Genomic DNA, 22,696 nt, shown 5'->3' on the forward strand with positions numbered 1-22,696 from the left:
TACCTATAATGTGAGTGTTTAATGTTGCCTTTGGCATTGCTGATGTACTGTTTCCTATTTAATACTGTACAGCCGCCTTGTCACAATTCTGTATTGTTAAAGGCGGTATATAAATAAAGGTGACTTGACTTGACTTGATTATCCCTTACTTATTATAATCTTAATTCAAGTGATAAAGGATTTTGAAAGTCTGACAGTAATCAGTGTTGAATGCTACTGTAAGGTTAACTCTGCCTGGTTTAAATGTTTCAAAATGATTAACAGTTGAAAATATTAGAAAATTAGAAAAGTAATCAAAAAGTAATTAAAAGTAATAAGTTACATTACTTTAATAGAGTAATTGAAAAATTACACTACTTATTACATTTTAAATCAAGTAACTTGTAATCTGTAACCTATTACATTTCCAAAGTAACCTTCCCAACACTGATGGTATAGTCCAAAAACTGTGAACCAATGTGTGCATGCATCTTGTGGTGGCCAAGGTGACCAGCCTTTAGATCAGGAGCTATTTAATGGCAGCATTTCAGTAACACAAGATCTCTAGAATTTAGAGACTATGCATACAAAAGTATCATTCTCTATGGCAAACTGTTCCTCATTTACATTAAACATAACACACTTTTCAGCTTTTTCAAAAGAGTCTGTAAAGACAAACAATTTTATTGAAAACTACTTTTGTCCTCTGATATCTTCCAAATACAAATCTTGAGACCTTTGTATCAGTCTCAGGGAATGGGTGCCCAGATATTTTCAAAATGGTCTCTAAATGTACATGCCTTGTATTAACAACTTAAGGCATGGGTAAACTGCAGAGTTTAGCTCTAGGTAGAAAAAAAAATGTCATTTTTACATGTAGATGTGAGTGTAGCTGTGACATCAACAAGAAGCATAGCTGTGACATCACTGGTCTGGGCAGATGATGTGGAAAATCAGCTAATTCTGGTCCATTGAACGGTCAATCTCTAGATACTTTTGTCTGTGAAACATTTTTTGGTGTTATAAAAATCACAAGTCTGTTTTGATTTATATGTTAGAATCAAGTTCTAACAATACATTTTTGCTCAAACCTAACCAAAAATAAAAAAAAATAATCGGCTTACATTCTGTGCATAGGAGAGACCTGGTGTTGTTTCCAAATAAAAGAAATATATATTGGTATCGGCATAGACTATTCAACCAAAATCCCTACATTTAAAAGCTTTTATACTTAGTTAGTGAAGTTTCCTTCTGTCAGTGAATCTTTTTGCATGACACATTAAAAACAACCAGTTTTTAAAGGGTACCTTATAAATTTTTTTTTTTTTTGGTTTAGTTTTTTTGGTTGGAAGTTAATCTCTAAAAAAGAAAACACTTGCCTGAAATGTCTAGATTGTAGTCCTGCCATTATTCCCAGGACTTGGCTACATCACCATGTTATACATTTGCATAATGCCAGTAGACCAGTGGCTGTTTTGTTGGCATTATTACTATGGTTTTGGTCTGCCTTAAAAGAACAGTTTGCTTGTAATATGACTACTCCTAAGAAGCTGAAGCCTAATTATGATAAGGGATGTTAAGTTATTGATACATTTTTGACACACTCTGAACTGTTGACCATTCACACCAGACTGGGCAAAACTGTAATCAGAGTACACTGGGCTTTTCGGAAATGCAGGCTTTAAAAATACTGTAAGTAAAACGAGCATTTCAGGCAGAGGGTGAAAAGTGCAGACCACAGCAATAAAATTAAGAACTTGTAAATGAATATAATAGAGAACCTTTAAGAATAATTTGTCCATGAATCAAACATGATGGGCCCAACTGTGCTTAACGGAACACTAACACACACATTGTGATGATACCTAATGAAAATGTTTTACCAAATGTCACCAATGGCAGCTATTATATCACAAGGGTCTTCTACCCTCATTTTAGCCCTCTGATTTAAACACACTGTTTACAGGAGCGTATCTTCTATAAGACGTTACTGTAAATGCCCATCAATGAGTAGCATCTTTGCATTTCATATTAGTATAATATTACATGTGGAAGTATTCTGCCAATTTTTACTATTACAGCTGTCAAGATTAGTGAAAAAATGTTGATTAGCATTAGATTTAGATTTATTACTATTGCAACAAAGGTTGCAGCACTCGGTTTCAATAAAAGCTGTTTCTGGACTAACAAAGAATTTCTGAATCTTATTTTTATTTTATTATCTTATTTTATTTTTTAATAGTATAATGATCTCTTACATGTCAAAAGACCAAGGATAATATGATCTCAATTCATAAGCCCCTTTAAATACAGTCACAAATTACTTTTTTTTTTTTTTGTCAGATTTGTAACCATTTTAGTCAGTATCTCAAATACTGCTAAAATAAATCTTTACATCAGATCAGAATGAATGTGAAGCATTTTCCCTGTACTCACACTCTCCATGAAACTGGGTTTGAATCCATCTGGTTGCCGTCTCATGTCAAGCTGCTCCCTATGGCGCATCATATCCTCTTCACGTCTACGTCTCTCTTCCTCATGCCTAAGCATATATAACTCAAATTTAGTTAAACTGCACATGCACAGAATCCAGTTATGGTTATTATTAGATTTTCAAAGGAAAGAATTTATTTGACTTGATTTGTACAACTCCAAATATTTAGCAGGCTTTCATTTAGGACTGCAACAACTAATCAGTAAAACCAATAATAATAATGGTTATCACTGAAGTCTATGTACAAATGGCCTGTGTGGATGATTAGGTGATAAAATTGAAAGACATCTTTTCACATGTAATGTGGGTTTTATAGAAAAGCCTGGTTCAAATTTTTAATAGATAATAATACGTTTGTAATAATATGTAACAATAATGCTTTTTTCCCCTTTCTGTGAATACATAAATAGCTCATATTTGATATTAAATGCATGGACTTTTTGAATTTGAAGAAATTACTGTCACTGTAAGATGTTTAAAACAAAACACAAGTTCACCAGTACACCACATGTCAATGAGACATGACAAAATGTTTCTTCGCATTTTAGGGACCACAGGCACCTATTGTATCCATTAGTGGTTCTAGTTCCACTCTGAGGTTACCCAAGAAAAATGGCTATTTTTGCGTATAACCTCTTAACTGTTCGGTTAAGAGGTTAAAAAAAAAAAAAACACAGGACTGGTCTCTTTACATTCATATACACACACTGACCAAAATTAAAAACGCAACACTTTTGTTTTTGCCTCCATTTTTCATGAGCTTAACTCAAAGATCTAAGACTTTTTCTGTGTACACAAAAGTCCCATTTCTCTCAAATATTGTTCACAAATCTGTCTAAATCTGTGTTAGTGAGCACTTCTCCTTTGCTGAGATAATCCATCCACCTCACAGGTGTGGCATATCAAGAAGCTGATTGGACAGCATGATTATTGCACAGGTGTGCCTTACACTGGCCACAATAAAAGGCCACTCTAAAATGTGCAGTTTTAATCACACGGCACAATGCCACAGATGTCGCAAGTTTTGAGGGTGCGTGCAATTGGCATGCTGACTGCAGGAATGTCCACCAGAGCTGTTGCCCATGAATTAAATGTTTATTTCTCTACTATAAGCTGTCTCCAAAGACGTTTCAGAGAATTTTGCAGTGCATCCAACCGGCCTCACAACTGCAGAACCACACCAGCCCAAGACCTCCACATCCAGCATCTTCACCTCCAAGATTGTCTGAGACCAGCCACCCTGACAGCTGCTGCAACAATCAGTTTGCATAACCAAATAATTTCTGCACAAAACTGTCAGAAACCGTCTCAGGGAAGCTCATCTGCATGCTCGTCGTCCTCATTGGGGTCTCGACCTGACTGCAGTTTGTCGTCGTTACTGACTTAAGTGGGCAAATGCTCACATTCAATGGTGTCTGGCACTTTGGAGAGGTGTTTTCTTCACGGATGAATCCCGGTTTTCACTGTACAGGGCAGATGGCAGACAGCATGCATGGCGTCGTGAAGGTGAGCGGTTTGCTGATGTCAACGTTGTGAAGCGAGGGGCCCATGGTGGCGGTGGGGTTATGATATGGGCAGTTGTATGTTATGAACAACGAACACAGGTGCATTTTACTGATGACATTTTGAATGCACAGAGATACCGTGACGAGATCCTGAGGCCCATTGTTGTGCCATTCATCCACGACCATCACCTCATGCTGCAGCATGATAATGAACGGCCCCATGTTGCAAGGATCTGTACACAATTCCTGGAAGCCGAAAACATCCCAGTTCTTGCATGGCCAGCATACTCACTGGACATGTCACCCATTGAGCAAGTTTGGGATGCTCTGGATTAGCGTATATGCCAGCGTGTTCCAGTTCCTGCCAATATCCAGCAACTTCGCACAGCCATTGAAGAGGAGTGGACCAACATTCCACAATCAATAACCTGATTAACTCTATGCGTAGGAGATGTGTTGCACTGCGTGAGGCAAATGGTGGTCACACCAGATACTGACTGGTTTTCGGACCAACTCGGACCTCCCCAATACATTAAAACTGCGCATTTTAGAGTGGCCTTTTATTGTGGCCAGGCTAAGCCACACCTGTGCAATAATCATGCTGTCTAATCAGCATCTTGATATGCCACACCTGTGAGGTGGATGGATTATCTCAGCAAAGGAGAAGTGCTCATTAACACAGATTTAGACAGATTCGTGAACAATATTTGAGAGAAATAGGCCTTTTGTGTACATAGAAAAAGTCTTAGATCTTTGAGGTTAGCTCATGAGAAATAGGAGTAAAAAAAAGTGTTGCGTTTATACTTTTGGTCAGTGTATACACACACACACACACACACAGTCAGGTCCATATACATTTGGACACTGACACAATTTTTATATTTTTGCCTCTGTATGCCAACAGAATAGAATTAGAATGAAACAATCAAGATGAAATTGAAGTGCAGACTTCAAGCTTTTATTCAAGAGGCTGAACACAAACATAACATAAAATGCTTAGGAATTACAACCATTTTTATACACAGTCCCCCCATTTTCAGGAGCGCATACACTGTCAGAAAAAAAGGTAGTTCTGTCGCTGAGGTGGTACCCTAAAGTACAAAGTGAAAAGGTACAAATATGTACTTTTGAAGTATTAATATATACCTTAAAGGTACCAATATGTACTTTCAAAGTACTAAAATGTACCTTGAAGGTACAAATATACTGTTTAGGGGTAGGTAAGGTACAAAGATGTACGTTTTCACTTTTGTACCTTAGGGTACCGCCCCAGCAACAGAACCGTGCCTTTTTTTTTCTGAGTGTGTATGTAATTGGACAAACATACATAATCATAAATAAAATGTTCATTTTAATTATTTTGTTGAGAATCTTATGCAGGCAATTACTGCCTTTAGTCTGGAACTCGTGGACATCACCAAAGACTGTGTTTCCTCTTTTGTGATGCTTTGCCAGGCCTTTACTGCAGCTTACTCCAGTTGTTGTTTGTTTGTTGGCCTTTCTGCCTTTAGTTTTCTTTTTAGCAAGTGTAATGCATGCTCCACCGGGTTGAAATCAGGAGACTGACTTGGCCATTACAGAATATTCCACTTTTTCACCTTCAAAAACTCTTGGGTTGCTTTTGCTGTATGTTTTGGGTCATCATCCACTTGTATTATGAAGTGCCGTGCAATTAACTTTGCTGCATTTTGCTGACTTTGGGCAGACAGTATATCCCTGCATACTTCAAAATTCATCCAGCTGCTTTTGTCACTTGTCATGTCATCAATAAACACCGGTAACCCAGTGCCACTGGAAGCCATGGATGCTAATGGCATCACACTGCGCCATCATGTTTCACAGATGCTATTGCTTTGGATCATGAGCTGTTCCAAACCTTCTCCATACTTTTTTCTTCCCGTCATTCTGGTACAAGTTTAACCTAATTTCAGCCATCCAAATAATGCTTTTCCAGAAGTGGTCTGGCTTTTTTTAGACATTTTTGGGCAAATTCTAATCTGGCCTTGCACCTTGTGGTGAACCCTCTGTATTTGCCTTTGTGAAGTCTTGATTGTAGACTTTGACAGTGAACCGACTACTTCCAAGAGAGTGTTCTTCACTTGGCTGAATGTTGTGAAATGGTTTTTCTTTACCATAGAGAGGATCATCCAGTCATCCATCACTGTTGTCCTCTGTGAACATCCAGACCTTTCTATGTTGCTGAGCTCAACAGTGTGTTCCTTTTTTTCTCAGAATGCACCAAACTATTGATTTGGCCACTCCTAATGTTCCTGCTATATCTCTGAAGGATTTCTTTTGTTTCTGAAGCCTAACAATTGTCTGTTTCACTTGCATTCAGGACTCCTTTGATCACGATGTGGGTTCAGAGCAACAGCTTCCAAACACAAATGGCACACTCCAGGCCTTTTACCTGCTTGTAACTGATGTAGAAGAAGGGGAAAGAAAAAAAAAAAGTTGCCCCCCCAGATGGTTAGTCATCCCCGTTGTCAGCCACACTGCTATTGGAGGGGTTTGCCATGCCCAGGCCCGGTTGTACGGAGGTACTAGACGGTGCTAAATACCCTCAAACGAAAGCAAAAGCAACTGAAGATCTGGCAAAATAGCCAGACTCATTGTGTAGTTTAGAGAGCTTCATTGATTATAACAGAACTTTTGAGATCGCGATGAACTGAAATGAGTGACGCTTTTATTCGTGGTAATAAAACGAGCGAGCTTTACGCACTTTCTAGGCTATAATCAGAATTTGTATGAAACGTTCTTTTTATACGGTGCAATGTTTCGCAAAGACATCTGCATATTTATACTGGATTCGTTCTTCGCCCGGCCCTTGTCCGACAGCTTATCAGAATTCTTGTCCCGAGTCCGACCCGAGCCCGTCTTTTTTCCCTCTTCTCCCAAAACAGCTTATACTACTGTTTCAGCTATTAAAATAGTCCAGTTTTGTATGCAATGGCAAAGTGATTATATTTCGTTTTTTTATCAAGTTCATTTAAACGTTTTGAAGCATTTTTTGTTCGTTAAATATAAGCTTTTGTTTTTTTTAAAGTAACGACAAAGCGGCCCGCGGAAGACTGATCAGAGTCTGTTTGATCAATTTTGCCTTCTCAAATCATCACGACTTGCCTAAGATAAAATATCTACAGTTATAAAACAGTTAAAGTATAAATCAATGTTAGTTTAAACGTTAAACCTAGATAAATGTGTGCTATTAGGCGCATATCAAATCATCTGTGCGGAGCTTAAGCTAAAGCCGCTTTGCGGGACATGGAGGCGCCAGCGCGATCACTTGCTTTTTTTCAGTGGAAACCATTTTAAATATTCCGTCATTTTTGCTGATAAAAGTAAGAATGATAAATCATTCCAAACTGTAAAGGGCCTACTTTTATTTGCGTGCACTCACAATATCAACAAAACGTTGCAAATGGTGATTCTAACATAAAGAAAACAAACATGATGCGCTGTCTGTGGTCTCAACAGGAGCGCTTCACAAAAATGAACCGAAACTCAGCGAATACATAACTCACAGACATGATACATATATCTATAGAAAGCTTTAAATTATAACTTATCGAAATGAAGTAAATCGAAAACAAAAACTATTTCATTATGTAATCTGTAAAGATGCATTTCTCTTTAAAGGCGCATCCAAAAAGGAGATGGCGAGTCAGGACTGCAACTTCATCCTTGCGACACTGACTCAGAAAACACTAGTTTATTAATGAATAATTTAAAAATCTCCTTACTATTTCCCCCGACACATTCTTGGTAATAACTTTTGCCGGTGCTTTGCGGCAAGCTTTAGCCTATTGTGTGCGCTTGAACGCAGAACTGTTCCAGCTGCGCTGAAGGCGCGTTCACTGCTGGTGCTGATGGAGACACTAAACGCCTTCCGAGCCGGTCTCGAAAGTGAAAGCAAAAAGTGAAGTCTTGTGTTGTTTCCACCAGAGCAGATTTTTTTCATCGCCATATTTTTATATTTTAGACATTCACCAAATAAGAAGAAGCCTAAAACAGGACCGAAGCCCGTCCCGCGTCTGAACTATGACGTGAAAATTGGCCCGAAGCCCGCGGCGTATAAAAGTCGGGGCCTGTCGGGCTCAGGCTGCAATGCTGGGCTTTACCGGGACATATCAACCAGTAGCGTAATTTCATTGCCAGTAACGGACGGTAAAGTTCAGGAATGAATAGTATGCGATTTATGACAAAATGGTCCCACAACTGATCGTTCATTTTTTCTTAATGTGCTTCACCTTTAGTAACAACGAATCAAAACGGATATATTTCACGTGACACGGGAAAAAGACAGGGAAAATCAGAAAAGCAGCGTGCACATTTGGTTAAAAATGAAAGGCTGTCAACTGACACTTAAAACGGGAAGCTTTGCCAGATTCAAGAGTCAAAAGTACCTCCACAGTTTTAGTAAACGTTGACAACCTCTTTAAGTTATTCTTGACCGCGCTGTATTGACTGCTTTGGTACGTTGCAATATAATAGGGGATTGTTTTGATGCTTATCCGAATTTTTTTTTTGTTGCCCCCCCTGACTCAAGAGTCAAATGTCGCCCATGTTTATAGCCATCAGTATTTTTGGAAATGTCTGTACTAGCTTTGCACACCTTGATTGGGGAATATTTGCCCATTCTTGCTTGCAGAATTGCCCAGGTTCAGTCAAATTTTGTGGTGAGCAGCTATGGACTTCTGTTTCAATTAAGGTGAATGACATCCCCGTCTTCAGCTCTCTAGCAGAGGGACACAAGTTTTCCTCAAAAATTTGGATGTACTTGGCAATAACAGTTTTCCCTTCAATCTTGATCAATCGCCCAGTCCCAGCTGAAGAGAATCACCCTGACAACATAATGCTGCCACCACTATGCTTCACAGTAGGTATGGTACGTTTTGGGTGGTGTGCTGTGTTTGCTTTTCGCCAAACACAGCGCTTGAAGTTCAGTCAAAAAAAAAAAAAGGTCCATTTTGGTCTCATCAGACCAAAGCACCTTTTGCCAGAAGGTATCAGACTCTTCCAGATGTGTTTTTGCATAGCGCAAATGAAAAAAGGCTTCGTTCATGCCACCCTGCCATACAGGCCAGCTGTGTGTAAAGCTTGGGAGATCATGGTCATATGCACAGACTGACCAGACCCAGCCATAAAGCCTTGTATATCCTTCAATGTGGACTTTAGCACTCCTGAAAAAGTTAGGACATCCTATTAATTCCATTATCAGGACATAATAATAATAAATTAAAAAAAAAAACTGGTCTTTGGCAGGTCTTAAAATTTGGAAAATAAAACCCCAGATGAACATCATCGCATGACAAATCACACCGTGTTATTTAACAAAATTTAAGCCAAAATGGAAAAGCCATGTGTGAAAGTTTGGACACCATATGATTCTGCTGCCTGTAAATCCACTTTTAGCAGCAATAACTTAAAGTGATCATTTTCTTTAGACTTTATCAGTCTCTCACATTATTCTGGAGGAATTTTTGTCCACTCTTATTCACTGTGTTGATCCAGTCTATTGAGGTTTGTGGGCATTTGTTTATGCGCAGCTCCTGCCACAGCATTTCAGTCAGGATGAGGTCTGGACTTTGACTGGACTGTTGCAACACCTTAATTCTTTTCTTTTCAGCCGTTCTGTTGTAGATTTGCTAGTGTCCTTGGGATCATTTTCCTGTTTCAGGACTCAATTTTGGCCCAACTTTAGCTGTTGGATGTCTTCACATTTGACTCGAGAATGTTTTATTATACAGAGGAGTTCATGGACGACTCAATGACTGTGAGATGCCCAGGTCCTGTGGCTACAAAACAAGCACAAAATCACCAGCATGTGTTTGCTTTTAGTATGAGGGATTTGTGCTGTTATGCTCTTTAGGTTTTCACCAAATTTGGCGCAGTGCATTATGGCCAAACATCTTTACTTTGGTCTTTTTTCTACTTTTGGTCTGTTCAAAGGACATTATTGTAGAAGTCTTACAGTTTATTTAGATGCAACTTGGCAAACTTACTGACACCTTTTTTTTTTTTTTTTTTTTTTTTGATGGAAGAAGAGGCTTTCTTCTGGCAAGCCTTCCAAATATGCCACACTTATCTCATATTTTTCTAATTGTACGGTCATGAACTTTTTCATTTAACATGTTAACTGAGGCCTGCAGAGTCTGCAGTGAAGTTTTTGGGTTGTCTGCCATTTTTCTGATCTTGGGGTGAATTTGCTGGGACGTCCACTCTTGGGAGGATTGGAGTTTGTTTTGAATGTTTGAATGTGAATAAACTTCCTTACTGTAGAATGATGGACTTTGGAAATGGAATTGACTTTGGAAATTGTTTGGAAATGGCTGTATTCTTCTTCCCAAATTGATGGACCAACAATTGTTCCTCCAAGATCATTTCTAATAAATTTTCTCTTTGTCACTGTGTTAAAACACACCTGAAGTGATGATATCAGTTGAAATGGCTGAAAAATCATAAATACAACCAATAATAGAACAATTTAATGGCTTATCACTTTTGACCAATAGGTGGCACTGTTACTAAATTGATGTGGTGTGGTCAGTGTGGGGTGACAATGGCACATACAAAATTTGGTGTCAATATGTCAAAGCTTTGCAGAGATACAGCCTCAGATATAGTTTGGCATCTTTCCAGCAAATTCGTTGATGCGCTAAACGAAAACGGTTTCATATATTGACACGAAATCCAAAACCTTTTGCCAGCAAGGTCTGAAGATGATCTGAGTCAAATTTGGTGAAAATCGGACTAACGGTCTAGGAGGATTTCGAAAAAGTAGGTTTTCAACATTAATCAAAATGGCAGACAGGATGTTTGGCCAATAGCTGTTTTCAAATTGATGTGATGTGTTCTGTGTGAGGTGACAATGGCACACACAAAGTTTGGTGTCATTATGTCAAAGCTTTACAGCGATACAGAGCTTCTGCCAGCAAGGTCTGAAGATGATCGTCAAATTTGGTAAAAATCAGACTAACGGTCTAGGAGCAGTTTGAAAAAATAGGCTTTCAACTTTAATCAAAATGGCGGACAGGATGTTTGGCCAATTTTGGCATAATGGGTATCAATGTTCTCGGCTTGACCCAAGGTATCTGTTGAGATCACTCATTACAATAGGCTAATGTAAGCAGAAGTTATTAGCATTTCTGTAAATTTCTTTATAACTTTTGGCCACAAGGTGGCGCTGCCCCCAAACTTTTTGAGTACTGTCAGGGCATGGTGCCGAAGACACATACAGAGTTTCGTAATGATACGTCAATGCGTTCATAAAATATAGCATTTTTGGACAAAATTCAAAATGGCTGACATGGGAAAATTGGGTATGGTTGGACTCAGCATGATGCACCAAATCTAAAGAGACCAGTTTTGTGATTTTTGGCCAAACTACTCAGAAGTTATAAGCAAAACGAGCAATTTATCATATCTCCTGACCACTAGGTGGCACTGCGCCGAAACACTGCAGGTAGCCTTAGGTCATGCTTGTTATGACACTCACCAAGTTTGGTCTCAATATGCCAAACCGTTGCGGAGATATAGCCTCACAACCATTTTTGCGTGCTTTTCGTAGAATTCATTTGTGCATTATACGAGAACAGTTTGACTAATCAACTTGAATTCTATAACTTTTTGCCAGCATGGTCTGAAGGTGATCTGAGCCAATTTTGGTGAAAATCAGACAAACCGTCTAGGACGAGTTTGAAAAAGTACAAGTGGTGGCGCCAGAGAGTTTGAGTTAGAGACTCCAAACTTGCTATGGTTAATGTTGGGACTGTCCTCTATCGGTGTGCCAGATTTCACAACTTTCCCGCAAACAGTTCTATGGGCTGCCATAGACTTCCAGAGCAGAAGCGGAAGCGGAAGAAGAAGGAGAAGAAAAAGAAAAAGAAGAAGAAGAAGCAGCAGCCCTAATAATGACACTAGGGCTGGGCGATACAGCCTTAAAAAAAAATAAAAAAATTCAGATTTATGATTTAAATTGACTTTTCCCCCCTACTACTTTCATCATGTAAATAAACCCCAGTTTTCCCACAGTATATATAGTAGAGGTCGACCGATGTATCGGTTTTGCCGATTAATCGGCACCGATAGTTGATTGGCGGAACTATCGGTTATCGGAAAAAATCCATGCCGATAGTTTTTTCCAGGTTGGGTCCGTTGCTGGAGCGGCTGAGAAAGTCGTCATTATACAGCTAAGTCCCTATAGTCTTTGTTATACAGCACAAGAGCGGCCTCTAGTGGCGGAAATCACTGACAGCACGTGCTGTTTGTTTATAGGCGTGACACTGCGTGCTGCACAGAGCGGGACACTTCAAAGGCGGATTTAAAACATCGACAACGAAACGGTGTGTACTGTAGTGCATGTTTTCATGTCATTACTAAGCCATGAATTTGTTGACTAGATGTTGCATTAGTAGAGAAATGACAGCAGTATACTTATACTATATACTATATAATATAATATACTATAGCAGTATATGATCAAATAAAGTCTTGTAGACTGCCGCTTGAATTGAATGCGACGTGTCCAGTGTGTGTGATACCGGATAGCTGCGAGTTCTTAGACGCGGTGCTGTACTTTTGCCCGTTGTGTGACTAACATATTTTATATTTTGATTAGATAACCACAAATGTTCTAGAATAGAAGCAGTTAAATTGTGAAAGTACACAATATCCATATGTATGCAATTTCAGTACTGTGGCCTTTGTGTAGATATTTAAAGATGGCCATCTTTAGCTTGATTGTTGATGTAATGGTAGCACTTTACAATATGAGTCCATTTGTAACATTAAGATTGATAAAAGCTGTAGAATAGAAGTATTGTTCCTTGTTAGAGTGTGTCAATTTCAGCATTCACTGATGTATTTTTAAAAAAAATTGTTGCTTTTGTTAACATTAATGAACAATGAACTAACTGTAATGATCAATGTATAATTAATATTAATATTTGTATTCATTTACAAAGTATGGTTCAAGTAAGCTACTTTTTTTTTTTTTTTTTGTGGAGCACTATTTATTTTCTGTTCAGTATCCTTTTTTTAAAAACTATCGGTCGATTAATCGGTATCAGCCAGTGTGGTCCAACCTAGTTATCGATATCGGTAAAATCCAATATCGGTTGACCTCTAATATATAGGCACCGTCTCTTTGATCGCTTTTCATCACTTTCCACCCTGCCCCATTCTTATCATACTGGAGGAAAATATATATTTCAGTTAGGGATACCGATACTGGCATCTGGCCCAATACTGAGCTCATGTACTCGTAATCGTGAAAACACTCCAATACCAAAGACTGATCCCCCATGACGTCATCGACAGAATTTTCAGTGCACAGAGACTCCGGCAGCAGCAACAGAATGTCAGGCTCAGCGGTGTGGAAATATTTCAAAATTAATGATGACATTAATGCGGGGTGGTGCTTTTTGTATCATTAGCAAAGTGTTTTTTCCTAAAGATGGTTGTATTTAGAACGTAGTTATCTGAGATGGCGAACAGGAACATTTGTGTAACATTAGCAACACATTAGCAGTTTGTGTAACATTAGCAACACATTATTAGCTATATGATAACATAGTCAAGCCAAAGGCTAACAATATTAATTATCGTTATGTGTCTGACATTGTAGAGCAGAGGTCTTCAACCCTACTCCTAGGGACCCACTCTCCTGGAAAGTTTATTTCCAACCTGCTTCAGCACACCTGCCTGCAATTTTCAAGCAGTCTTGAGGACCTTAATTGGCCACTTCAGGTGTGTTTGATTAGGGTTGTAGCTAAACTCTTCAGGATAGTGGGTTCCCAGGAATAGGTTTAAAGACCTCTGTTGTAGAGAGTAGGGATGTCACAATACTCAATATAATATCGAACCGTTTGGTACGACCTCCACGGCTCAATACGTGCTTTTGAATTGCGGTTTTTCGGTTTTGCATTTAAATAACTTCCTTGTTTTATTTCACTCGGAATTTGCTGTATGTGTGCCCGCGATTTCACGTGCTGAAATGAGGAAACGTTTCCCCGCTTATATTTGAAAAAGCAACACACGCAGAGCATCTTCCATTCTAATGACATGCAAAGATAAGCCTTTCTAAACCTGTTGTCCAACAAAAGAGTTATAAAAACAAAAGTTATAAAAAACATTATGACTTGTTTTTAATTCACAACGTCATTCCAGTGTTTGAAATAACTTCCTTATGTGATCTGATGTGGATTATCATCACAGAATGAGGCAGACAATAAATTCTATACTCATATTCAATGTATGTCGATTAGCAATGGCCTATGAAAATACACAAGATGGCTTGAAGAACACAGATAAACCATATATTATTGCAGACGAGTGTTTATTGTCCTTACATTTCGTCATTCAAAACGTTTAACGTTATATCTTGTTTTTAATCAGTTACAGCAATAGCGATGCTTTTATCCATATTAGAGAAGCTGGAACGGAACGTCATCAGCACTACTTCTTTGACGCATATGTGGATTTTCCGCACGAGGGCGCCCTCTATGAATGGCGTCCAGTATGAATGAAACCCGTTCTATTTTGAGTAAAAATCGAAAAAAATAATACCTCTCTTAAAAGAAAAATTATGCAGACATATACTAAACCACGCTTTTTCCAGTGTACAGAGGTTTCAAGAGTATATTTTGTTAATTTGTTGCAAAAAAAAAAAAAAACCCACACTGAAGTGGCAAGATATCAGAACTGAACCGAAAACCGTGGTTAAAAACCGAGGTACGTATTGAACCGTGGACTAACTGTATTGTTGCATACCTAGTAGAGAGCATAAATGGAGCATAAAATGCAGTACCATTGTGATACATTAACTTGATTACTCAATCACACCAGCTCAGACTACCTGCTTTCACAATTTAAACCATTTTACCCATAATGTATAACATAGCTTACATTAATACAGAGAATACTTTCAGACAAAAGCACACCTCATTTCAATCTGCTTGCGTTTCTGCAGCTCCTGATTCCTCAGCTCCTCCAAACGCCGCAGTTCCTCTTGACGTCTCATTAGATCTGTTGATATAAATCCACAAAAATTTCTTTTTACAAAGTTCGTAACTTCAGTACTTTTCCCTGAAGGAGGGAAAATAGACACAACAATGTAGTATGACACTAATTGTCCACTCCTGTCTGTTTTCGTCTCAGTATCAATATAACTAAAACAATGCATAGCTGTTTTCTCAAACACAAAAACTATAATTATATCCAAATACTTAAGTATTTCCCTCAAAATATTATAAATAGTTTTTTCAGAAAACGTTTATGTTGTATAGCTGCATACTACCTTGTCTCATCATCATGAGTTGATGCTCATGTTTGGCGGCCTCCATTTCAGCCTCCAATTTCTCCTTTGCCTCTTGTATGTTCCGTTCGACTTGTTCCCTCTGCTGTTTCTCCATTTCATCCAAAGCCTTCCAGCGAGATGAGTACTCAAACTCAAAGGTTCCTGGCTGTGCAAAGCGTGGTTGATGCTCCCTTTCTCTGTATTACAGATTGTTGTGGTTAATTTACAGCTAATTTAAAACTCCAATAAGACATTCTTTTTTTTCCTCCTAAGTTTTACTGTCAACATACTGAATACAATTAATCTACATGGTCTTGTGACATACTTGTGATACTGTGCTGATTTTTGCAACAGCTTTTCTGGTAGCCCATCTTCATCATCAAACTGTTCTGTTGGCTCGATAATGACCGGACGAGGGGACCTGAACGAAAAAAAAAAAAAAAAAAAAAATATATATATATATATATATATATATATATATATATATATATATATATATATATACACACATATACATATATGTATATGTATGTGTATATAATATGTATATAATATGTATATAATATATATATATATATATATATATATATATATATATATATATATATATATATATATATATATATGAAAAACTGAAATATCACATGGTCCTAAGTATTCAGACCCTTTGCTGTGACACTCATATATTTAACTCAGGTGCTGGCCATTTCTTCTGATCATCCTTGAGATGGTTCTACACCTTCATTTGAGTCCAGCTGTGTTTGATTATACTGATTGGACTTGATTAGGAAAGCCACACACCTGTCTATACAAGACCTTACAGCTCACAGTGCATGTCAGAGCAAATGAGAATCATGAGGTCAAAGGAACTGCCTGAAGAGCTCAGAGACAGAATTGTGGCAAGGCACAGATCTGGCCAAGGTTAAAAAATTCTGCTGCACTTAAGGTTCTTAAGAGCACAGTGGTCTCCATAATCCTTAAATGGAAGACGTTTGGGATGACCAGAACCCTTCCTAGAGCTGGCCGTCCGGCCAAACTGAGCTATCGGGGGAGAAGAGCCTTGGTGAGAGAGGTAAAGGAGAACCCAAAGATCACTGTGGCTGAGCTCCAGAGATGCAGTCGGGAGATGGGAGAAAGTTGTAGAAAGTCAACCATCACTGCAGCCCTCCACCAGTCGGGGCTTTATGGCAGAGTGGCCTGACGGAAGCCTCTCCTCAGTGCAAGCCACATGAAAGCCCGCATGGAGTTTGCTAAAAAACACCTGAAGGACTCCAAGATGGTGAGAAATAAGATTCTCTGGTCTGATGAGACCAAGATAGAACTTTTTGGCCTTAATTCTAAGCGGTATGTGTGGAGAAAACCAGGCACTGCTCATCACCTGTCCAATACAGTCCCAACAGTGAAGCATGGTGGTGGCAGCATCATGCTGTGGGGGTGTTTTTCAGCCAAGTACAGGGACATCCTGGACGAAAACCTTCTCCAGAGTGCTCAGGACCTCAGACTGGGCCGAAGGTTTACCTTCCAACAAGACAATGACCCTAAGCACACAACTAAAATAACGAAGGAGTGGCTTCACAACAACTCCGTGACTGTTCTTGAATGGCCCAGCCAGAGCCCTGACTTAAACCCAATTGAGCATCTCTGGAGAGACCTAAAAATGGCTGTCCACCAATGTTTACCATCCAACCTGACAGAACTGGAGAGGATCTGCAAGGAGGAATGGCAGAGGATCCCCAAATCCAGGTGTGAAAAACTTGTTGCATCTTTCCCAAAAAGACTCATGGCTGTATTAGATTAGGGTGCTTCTACTAAATACTGAGCAAAGGGTCTGAATACTTAGGACCATGTGATATTTCATTTTTTCTTTTTTAATAAATTTGCAAAAATGTCAACAATTCTGTGTTTTTCTGTCAATATGGGGTGCTGTGTATACATTAATGAGAAAAAAAAATGAACTTAAATGATTTTAGCAAATGGCTGCAATATAACAAAGAGTGAAAAATTTAAGGGGGTCTGAATACTTTCCGTACCCATTGTATATATATAGACAAGGCATAAAGACCAGTCACTTTAAACATTCTCTTATTCGACTTGGCATATTTGATATCTTAAGCCAGGTTAATCGCTAATTTACATAGATCACACTGAGAAAATCAATAGTTATTACATTGTAAGCAAAAGGGCTCCATCTGCGCAGCGGTCCAAGGCTTTCCTGGCAGCAGGCTTGTTGGCAAACTCCACAATCCCCTTCCCTGTAGGTCGGCCTCGGTCATCAACCACCACAACTGCCCGCTCAACTTGGCCGAACTGTGAGAAGGCCTGTTCCAGCAGCTCATTTGACACCACTGAAGAGAGGTTTCGTACTGTGAGTGCAGCCCCATGTGTGGCAAAACGAATACGGATGGGCCTGTTCCCCAGCATCATACCGTCTAACTCAGCCTTAGCAATCTCTGCAAGTGTCCTTGTTTCCTGAATAATCAAAACAGTGACAATTTAAAATCTAGATGCCTAAATGCTGCAAGCAACCATTTACAAACACATGTAAGCACACTCATGTCTTTGTGGTCTTCTTCACAAGAATCCAGTTTAAAAAAAAAACAAAACAAAAAAAAACAGTACAAACTTGCACAAATATGGATCCCACCTAAAGCGTGCACACATAAATCCACTTCTCAAACAGCACACAAACAATGAATTGCGACTCATTATGCTTTTTTACATTACATCTTAAGTACATGTGAATGTGTTGATCTGTGTCCTTAATGCTGAGATCATTTGTAACCATTTTTAATTTATTTTCAAAACCATAACACAAGGGTGGTATATGTATCCCTGAACGCAACATAAAAGTTTAAAAACACAAAAGTCGGATTGTGTTTTTATAGGAAATTGCTTTTTCTAGTAATGAGTAATTTCTTGTTGAAGAAACAAATCATAGAACTATCAGCTCAAGATTAAAGAGGCTAACCAACAACGTAGAATCAGCTGTAAATCCTTTTACACTTTTTCTACATATATTTACACTTAAATAGTTAACCCTTGTGTGGGGTTCATATTTTTGTTATTCAGTGTTCGTGGGTTTGGTGGACCCACTGCAATTTTGTTTTTTTAATTCAACACAATCAATCATTTTTATGTTAAGATGACAAGCAATATAAACAGCATATATGGTTAATATTTGCTCTTTATCTTTGTTAGATCACATTTATGAATTAAAATGCTACAAACTTGTGCGGGAACGGCAGGGGCAGAAACTCAAAACTCACTTACACTCACACTCACTCTCTCTCTCTCTCTCTCTCTCTCAATCACACACACACACACTTTTATTAGCCCCAGGTCCAGTGGTCCCAAACATCCTGTATGTAATATAAATGTGTAGGGGGTGTACAGTGTGTGATCATTGAAAATTTGTTCCGAGATATTTTCTTCACAGAAAATGAGCCAAGGCCAATGAGTCTGAAAAAATAATGAACTATATAATTTTTCTCTGATAAAAAAATGAAAACGGGTCCCACAGATTGTATACCACCTGCAACAAAAACAAAAAACAACAACAACAACAACAAAAAAATGTTGACTGAATATGAATCAGGGTTTTATACTGTCTTTACAGATCCGCAGCTTCAAAGCCAGCCAGGATGTGATGAACAAAGCCACGATGCTTTATAATACGTTTAAAATCACGTTTTTGATGGGAGAAGGAGAGTCAGTACTCAGTCAAGTGCTCAATAAATGTCTAACTGAACAGAGACAGTTTGAAGAGGCCAAGAGGGGAGTGCTAAAAAACACAGAACAGACCAATATTCCCAGTTTCGATTCCAATGTGATTAAAAAAAAAATGATATCAAACATATTTACTCTGTCTCATTTTTGCAAAACATTTAGTTGCAACTGAATACCATAAACATGATTCTGGATAAACAGTTTCTATTTTTTTTTTTTTTTTTTTTTTTTTAAATAGAGACTCTGGTTCTCTCAAGATTCTGAAGAAAAGAAAAAAAATAGACAACTAAACAAATCACATGTAATTTATGAATGAATGATTCAATGACTCACTCAAAGTGTACTTGTATTGTTACTGGATGCATCAGCATTTGTGATCAAATCTCTTGAATGATTCAAGACATTTTAACAGCCCCTTTTCACCACCTACTGGCATAATTGAAGTGTCAAATTACTTTCAAAAGTTGATTTAGCTACTTTTTTTTTATCGCTAATGTACAAATCCGAGTTTATATTGTTAGACTGTGAAGCTGTTTCATTCATGTACATGACAGCTACTCTCTTCAAGTCAGCGGCAGCACAAACGCAGGTTTGAATGTTCAAATCACACTGATGTGATCATTCACTGCACAGACATGATCACACACATCAAAGGTTTACGAATGACACAGATGAACAATGTAATTGTAATTCTGAATTGCAATTTAGGAATACAATCATGATGGTGTTTGAATAGTGTTCTGTTAAAAAAAGTGCTTTTTGTCACGTTGGTGCCAAAATATAAATAAGGCGCGCACTTAAGTATCCGATTTTGGAACTGTAATCGATTTTCGATTCCCAATGCTATTACTTTCACAAATCACAAGGAAATCTAACCGCAAACAGCCCCTCAAATAAACCATACTCCGACTACTTCCGGAGGTAGTCTGAGTATGGTTCGCTTTTGGGTCCTTTTAGGGGGGTCTGAGATCACGTTTGTTCACAGGGCTTAAACGAACCCTTAGATGCCCCCTTTACCAAATACAGTACATCCACTTCAATTGATCAGCTCGGTAGTAAAGACTCCAAGACCTCAAAATAGCGTGTCACATATAAAGCGCTATGTAGACATCTTAAGTCACTGGGGTCAACAGGGTTACAATAAGAAAATCGCTTGGTCCTAAACATAATAACACAGTTAAAAAGACTAGAAAACAAAAAGTACAACCACATGCAACTACAGTCAGTGTATGCATAATTATTAGGCAAGTTGATATTCTGATCATATTTTTTCCCCCAAGTACTTTTTTCCAGTACCAAACTACATTAGTCTTAATAACTAATACTAATTTTGTATTTAATCATTTATAAGTGATACATAATTTGTCCATGAGGGCTGGAAGTGTAAATATTCAATATTGTACTCAAAACTAATGCAATACAGAAATTGCAAAGTTAAGGCATGACCATTGGACAGCAAAATTCTCATTGAGTCAGCACAGTCAGAAAAAAGCAGGTGGAGTTAACATGTTAACTGCAAAAAAAAAATAATAATAATAATAAATAATAAATAATAATATTAAATAAAAATAAAATAAATAAAAATAATAATAATTACAAAAAAAAAAAAAAAAAACATTGAAGAATTAGGTGTGAAATCATCAGGAACTATTTAGTCACCAGTACCACCATTATCCAAAACTGCAACCTACCATGAGTCTCCAGAAGTACAAGGGGTCAGATTCTCAAACAAAAAAAAAAAAAAAAAAATGCTACAAAAATGACCCTCACTTAAGTATAACATGCTGAAATGTTGTGAAATGCAAGAAGACTGACTTTTTAATAGACTTTAAAAGACCGATAAATTGAGAGTGACTCTTGAAGGACTAGCACCACATCCTCTTGTACCACTGTTTGAATTTTTTTTCTTATCTCTACAAAACAGACTTTTCAGGACAGGAGACGTACTAATAATGAACTCCCAAGCAAAGTCTGAGAATCTGACACCTTGTACTTCTGGAGACTACAGGTAGGTTCCAGTTTTGGAAAATGGGGCACTGGAGACTAAACGGTTCCTGATGGTTCTACATCCAATTCTTCACCTTAATTCTTTCTTAATTCTTTTGCAGTTAACATGTCTTTTCTTTTCCACCATTTTTTTCTGACCGTGCTGACCCAATGAGCATTTTCCTGTCCAATGGTCATGCCTTAACTCTGCAGTTTCTGTATTGCATTAGTTTTGAATATTTCTCATGGGCATTATATATATATATATATATACACACACACACACATATATACATATATATATATATATATAAAAGTTCAGATGCAAAACCAGCTAAAAGCCATCTCGGTCAAAAATTAGATAATGATACTGAGTGAATGCTCCTGACACATATTATACATCCATCAAATACTTTTACTTCAAACTCACAAAATTCCAGCCTCAACCCAATCAGAAGTACCAGTACTTACATAGAAACCTATACAAAGTAGGCAGAAAGAAATGCGTCAGATGGATTTAATGGCTTTTGCATCTGAACTCTTCATATATATATATTTTTCAGTCTAAGTTAAATGTCTTTTTTGACTCATTTTATTTGTAAAAGAAAACCTACCTAATAATCATGCAGACCTGAATGTAAGAGGGTTTTCACTTCCAGTATTCATGGACAATTATATAACTTACAAAATGAATACAAAATGAAAAGTAGTTATTAAAATGGGTAAAATGTGCTTGGAAAAAAAGTTATCAAAATATCAACTTGCCTAATAATTATGCATGCACTACATTTATGAACCATGCTCTAAAAATAAGCTATCAGACTTTGCTTTACTGCATATATGTTTTGGAAGTGTCTTACCAGGCGTATAAAGCCGAATCCTCTTTCTCGGTTGATGAACACCTCGTTTGCTTCGCCATATTTGGAAAACAGCTTCTTAAAATCTTCCTCCGTCATATCTGATGGGAGATTACCGACAAACAGTCTGCACCGCTGAGTGAATGTTTTCTCTCCAGGTCTCCTGAAGTTCTTGAGGTTTAAAGTCATCTCTTGAGGCTCAGTGTTTGGAGGACTGGGGTCTCGTGGTGATGGAGCGGCTGGCTCCATCTTTTCGCTAGAATCTGTTGGAGATTCCGTGGTGCGCTTTACATTCTGTGGGAGCGGGGATGTTGCACTATTTTGAATATTCACCTGTTTTAGGTTACGGTTTGCCATTGCGTTGTAGCCTTAACTATGACTAATCTGTTTTAGCTCGCTATTATTCAAATCCCCGCAATGTTATTCGTATTATGGTCTATTTACTATTATAGTAACCTACACTCAACCGAGCTTATACAATACCCTAAAAGAAGAAGATTCCAGCCTCTGCATCTCCTATTCTTCTTCTTTGGCTTCTTATTCTTCTTCTGTGGTTTTTATTGTCAGTTTACAAACGAGGTGCATTACCGCCATCTACTGGACTGAGCTGTGAACTCAAATTAAAGTCAAATTTTATAAAGTTTGATAAAAGCTACTATGTGAAAAATAAAATACAAAATAAAATAAAATAAAATCCTATTTAAAAGCTGAGCTCCAGGCAGACTCTACAGACTCTAGAGTACTTTCTACATATCAAGAGTATGTGTTTTACATTTTCTACTTCTCTACAATGTATACATAATCCTGTACAATTTCTATTTATTTATTTATTTATGTTGTTGTTGTCATT

General features: G+C 37.9%; 1 protein-coding gene across 1 annotated transcript in view; it reads right to left on the minus strand.

The window, feature by feature from the left end:
- pspc1 (paraspeckle component 1) overlaps positions 1-22,387 on the minus strand; it is an 84,183-nt gene extending 61,796 nt beyond the window's left edge. Inside the window, exons 1-6 of the mRNA XM_051115867.1 lie at positions 21,850-22,387; positions 17,445-17,746; positions 15,603-15,698; positions 15,278-15,474; positions 14,922-15,006; positions 2,416-2,521 (exon numbers count right to left, since the gene is read on the minus strand). Of these exons, the coding sequence (XP_050971824.1) occupies positions 2,416-2,521; positions 14,922-15,006; positions 15,278-15,474; positions 15,603-15,698; positions 17,445-17,746; positions 21,850-22,203 (1,140 nt within the window). The 5' untranslated portion in view covers positions 22,204-22,387. The remainder of the gene's footprint in view (positions 1-2,415; positions 2,522-14,921; positions 15,007-15,277; positions 15,475-15,602; positions 15,699-17,444; positions 17,747-21,849) is intronic.
- Positions 22,388-22,696: the final 309 nt, after the last annotated feature.

Source organism: Labeo rohita, chromosome 1, assembly GCF_022985175.1.
Source record: "Labeo rohita strain BAU-BD-2019 chromosome 1, IGBB_LRoh.1.0, whole genome shotgun sequence".
In the NCBI taxonomy this organism is placed as follows: domain Eukaryota; kingdom Metazoa; phylum Chordata; class Actinopteri; order Cypriniformes; family Cyprinidae; genus Labeo; species Labeo rohita.